The sequence below is a fragment of the Amphibalanus amphitrite genome, unplaced genomic scaffold (assembly GCF_019059575.1).
Source record: "Amphibalanus amphitrite isolate SeventyFive unplaced genomic scaffold, NRLGWU_Aamphi_draft 000117F_arrow, whole genome shotgun sequence".
Classification (NCBI taxonomy): domain Eukaryota; kingdom Metazoa; phylum Arthropoda; class Thecostraca; order Balanomorpha; family Balanidae; genus Amphibalanus; species Amphibalanus amphitrite.
Window position 1 is genome coordinate 104731 of NW_024881612.1, and position 4462 is coordinate 109192.

General features: G+C 56.9%; 1 protein-coding gene across 1 annotated transcript in view; it reads left to right on the forward strand.

Annotated features, from left to right (window-relative positions):
- The window catches only part of LOC122381275, a 78032-nt gene extending 73793 nt beyond the window's left edge, over positions 1–4239 (forward strand). The window contains exons 20-24 of the mRNA XM_043365265.1: positions 200–324; positions 1546–1659; positions 2093–2263; positions 2707–2919; positions 3269–4239. Coding sequence (XP_043221200.1) covers positions 200–324; positions 1546–1659; positions 2093–2263; positions 2707–2919; positions 3269–4117 — 1472 coding nt within the window. The 3' untranslated portion in view covers positions 4118–4239. The remainder of the gene's footprint in view (positions 1–199; positions 325–1545; positions 1660–2092; positions 2264–2706; positions 2920–3268) is intronic.
- The last annotated feature ends 223 nt before the right edge of the window (positions 4240–4462 follow it).

Consider the following 4462-nt stretch of genomic DNA (forward strand, 5'->3'; position numbering starts at 1 on the left):
TTTTATCCAACCAACTTTATCACATCGCACTAAATTCATTTCCATGACGTAAGTTCGTCCTTAGCGTAAACATGTGCTTACAGCTTGAGCTGACCTTTAATAATCCTTACGACCTTCTGACACTATATCTAACTACTCTGTACCCATATACCTCTACTCTGACTGCGTACCTGACTCCATATCTTTGTCCCATCCCCAGCAGCGGCCCTGCACTCTCCGGAGGACTCTCCCAGCAGCGGGTTCAGCTCGCAGCCGACCGGCTCCGACATCGACAGCCTGATCGCCAACCTGACGCTGCCGCCGCCGCCCTCCGACTCGCAGCAGGTCAGTGGCGGGTCCCAGGGTCACAGCAGGTCAGTGGCGGGTCCCAGGGTCGCAGCAGGTCAGTGGCGGGTCCCAGGGTCACAGCAGGTCAGTGGCGGGACTCCGAGTCCCCTGTGGGGTTAGTCGCGGGTTTCCTGACTCGCAGCAGGTCAGTGGCGGGTCCCAGGGTCACAGCAGGTCAGTCACGGGACTCCGAGTCCCCCGTGGGGTTAGTCGCGTGTCCCTGGCTCACAACAGGTCAGTGGCGGGACTCCGAGACCCCCGTGGGGTCGGTCACGGGCGCCTGACTCGCAGGTCAGGTGAGTGACGGGTCTTTGACTCCCAACGCCTTGCCACACTGACTGCCCGCGTGTCGTCTCGGAGTCTCCATTTGGTTTTCCCAGAATGACGCATTACACTTACCTATTTACGTAGGGCACTTGCTTGCTGGATGAGAAATTCTGGGCTTTCGCACTTCATTGACTTACTCTATTAAAGAAAACCAGCATAAATTATATTTTTACACACATGATGCGTGGATATTCCAAACTTCATTCCACTGCCGTATTCTTATTGCAGCAACCACGCTCGGTCCAACGTAACTAGGTGTCGAATTGAATAACGGTTGGCCAGGAGCGTCAGCTTCTCATATTCAATGAACATCTTTCATTTCCGCTTCTGTGCCCCGCGGGAATTGACGATATTGCTCGGCGCAGTTTCTGCCTTCATTTATTTCGTTCTTTCATTGTCGTGCCGTCATATTTCTGATGAAGGGCGTGTGTCTTGTGGCCGACCTCATGGGACCTTGTGATATCGAGAGACAGTGTAAATGATCGAGTTCAGACATTCGAGACATTCTGGCTGGGCTGCGGTCCCCACTGGACCATCTTTTTGGCGACTGTGACAGCGCAGGAAATATATCGTCATCTATATTACAGTGGTGGAAATGTCGCAATTACATTGCACGTCTCGATCACATGGTGGGAAGATAGGAAACGATGGCAAGCCCAGTTAGAGGCAAGCCCTGGACTCTAACTAAATAGAATAAAAATAGAAATGGTCGGAAAACGTGACTTTGTGCTTGTACGCGATGAGTTGTTAGTGGCATAGCAGACTGGCTAGTGGCTATTTATTGCCTTACCGTCTCTTAATGTTTATTGTATGTTTTGTAGGATGTCGATTGCGTCTCTGTGGATCTAACGTGCTGTGACCTGACCACGCCTGACCTGACCTGTGCTCCAGGCGGCGCCACGGGTACGTCAGGACGGGTCACCGGTCGTAGAGCTGACCAGAGACCAGATAGCGTCGTTCATCATCCCGCCGCCGCCGGCGGGGGTCGCTGGGCAGACTTCACAGGTGAGAGATGGAGAGAGGGAGAGAGAGAGAGAGGGAGGGAGAGAGACAGAGCCGTCCAGGTGTGTGCCCCTGGCCATCGCCTGCTTTATGTATCTATTGACTTCACTGTTCAGTGTTCACTGTTGCACATCTTAATGCGTATTTGTGTCCTGTTACCCACTGCACGTAGCTGGCTTATAGGTATGATTGTCTTCATTGCTCATGTGTTATATGTCAGTGCGCAGCACGCTTTTTGTTGAGCACATAGTGTTGGCCGTATACCTACTGTATCACCGTCCACATCTGCACCGATTCTACACCGATTCTGTTCGAGTATATGTGTTAGCTAATTATGGAAGTACCGCTGTGCACTGGTCGCTCGTTGTCCTCTATGTTCGGGCTGCCCACTCCTCCCGTCCCGCCCTGACCTGAGCTGACCCGCGGCCACTGCCAGTCGGAGGAGGGCCACTACGACGCTAACCCGGTGGCCGGCTCCGAGGAGCTGCGGGTGACCAACGGCCCGCCGCCCCGGCGGCCACCGGTGGCCGGCCGGCCGCGGGTCGGTGCAAAGATCGCCTCCCTACAGCACCAGCTGAGAGCCGCGCAGGCCAACGGAACTAGTCAGGTAACCGATATAGGATAAAGCACTGCTGCCTGCTGGTAACGAAAAATAAGACACCAACTGAAGCAGAAGTACAGCGATATTTCGCAGAGCTGGTGCAATGGAATGGTGGGCACAGATTGTGGTATTCGTCCCTCCAGAGTCCTGTCTTGGGACTTGGATGGAGGCGAATCAGTAGGACCGATCTCTGATTCACTGTCGCGATTCATTATCGTTGTTTTGTGTATGTGTCACTGCAGTCTGCACCGCATGTTCGATGTGCTGATCACCTCACTGTCTACACTAAATGTACTATACAGTCTACCAGTTAGTTCGATGTTGCTTTTCTCCTTTCTCAAGCACAGTCTCGATAATGAGGCCTCCTATGCCAACCGATATAATCCTTCTTTGCTTGTTGGCCTCCTATCCCAGCAAGCACTGATTGTTGTATCCGTTTTTACCACCAGGTGACCGAGGCGTTTGCCTCCGACCAGAAGCTGGAGCGGGCGCTGGAGGAGAACGCCCGCGTGTTCCGCACGCTCGAGAGGCGGCGAGAGAAGCCGGGCGGGGCCGGCGGGCCGCCCCAGCCGCCGCCGCGGCCTGTGCTGCGACACGGGCCCGGCAGTCAGCTGCCGCCGCTGCCGCCCAAACCGCCCGTGGTCACCCGGTCAGGTCAACAGGTCAGTATCGCTGCCACTCATACCGTGGTCACCCGGTCAGGACAACAGGTCAGTCAATTCCTCCTCTTGTCAGGACAACAGGTCAACCTCTCTTGCCCCAATCGCTAGGTAACGCGGTCAGGTCGCCACGTCAATTCCTTAGAGTCGATGTGTGGGCCTGACGAGTTGATTCAGTTTCTGTTGCTAAATACTTACATGTGCAATCAAAAGCAAAATTATTTGCTGTTCTTGTTGGAAACTGGTGCTCAGAGGCAGCCCTAATCGGTTTTCGGCAACTGGCGATGTTTAGACTGTTCGCTGCAGTGGATGATTGGTGACTCCAGGGTGACAAACGTTACCCATATTTCAGGAATCGACCGGGCCGACGGCGGCCGAGTTCCCTCCGGCGCTGCCGTCCCGCGTGCGGCGGCAGACCGGACCCACCTCCCCGCAGCGGGTTGTCGGCCGGCCGGCCGCGCCGCCGCCGCCCCACAGTTCCCCGGGCGGCCGAAAACCGCCGCCGCCGCCGCCGCCCGACCGGTCGCCGCGCCGGCTGCCGCTGCCGCCGCCGCCCCGGCCGGCCGCCGCCGAGCCGCCCCCGCCGCCACCCGAGCCGCCGCTGGAGACGAGCTCGCCGCGCCTGCCCCCTCGCGGCCGGCCGGCGGACTCGAGCTTCGAGGAGGACTCGCTCGAGACCAGTGTCGAGGGTGACGAGGAGGACCGAACAGTGTTTTTCCAGGCGTGTGACCGGCTGGGCGTCATGTCCCATCGGCTGGACGAGATCGCCAGCGCGTGCGCCCTGGCGCACCAGGCCGGAGGCCCTGAGGGCATGAACGAGGCCAAATTTCAGTTGGCGCGCGATGAACTCACTAATGAAGCGCGCCAGTTTGTCACGGCCAGCAAGCTGTTTGTGAAGGGTGCCACGGAGAGCGCCGACCGACTGGTGGACTGTCTGCACGCGTGCATGGGTCTGATGGAGCGGGCCACGGCCGTCACTCAGCTGGCGGCCAGCCACACCACGGCGCCGCTCCAGACCCAGAACCTGGTGCTGAAGGTGCGGGCCGTCTGTGACGCCTACCTGTTGACCGTACAGGCGGCGGCCGAGGCCGGCGGCCGGCCGCTACACCACCCCAGCATGGCCGCTCTCATGAAACAGGCCACTCAGCTGGCGGCCGTTCTAACGGCGCTGATGCGCACGCTGCGGGTGTTTACTCCGTGAGCCGCCAGAGGCGCCACCGGCGCGCGGCCGCCGATCGATCGCATATCTCCGCTCTTATCATTGTTGTTACATATATATTCATGTATGTGCGTTGTTTTATGAATATAACTCGTCAGACTTTGGACAGTTTGTGAACGACAGCCGTTTAGACCGCCGAGTGATCAACGACTGTGACTTAGCAAAATGGCGATACCTATTATTGCTCGGTGTTCCTCTGTCTTGGCTGACCTATTACACACATCTAACTATTTTGACGAAGATTCGACGTTCGTCACACTATTCCTTGCGTATTTCTGGCATGGAATAAGATAGAGGAGGGAGTAAGGTAAAAATCCACAAACTAAA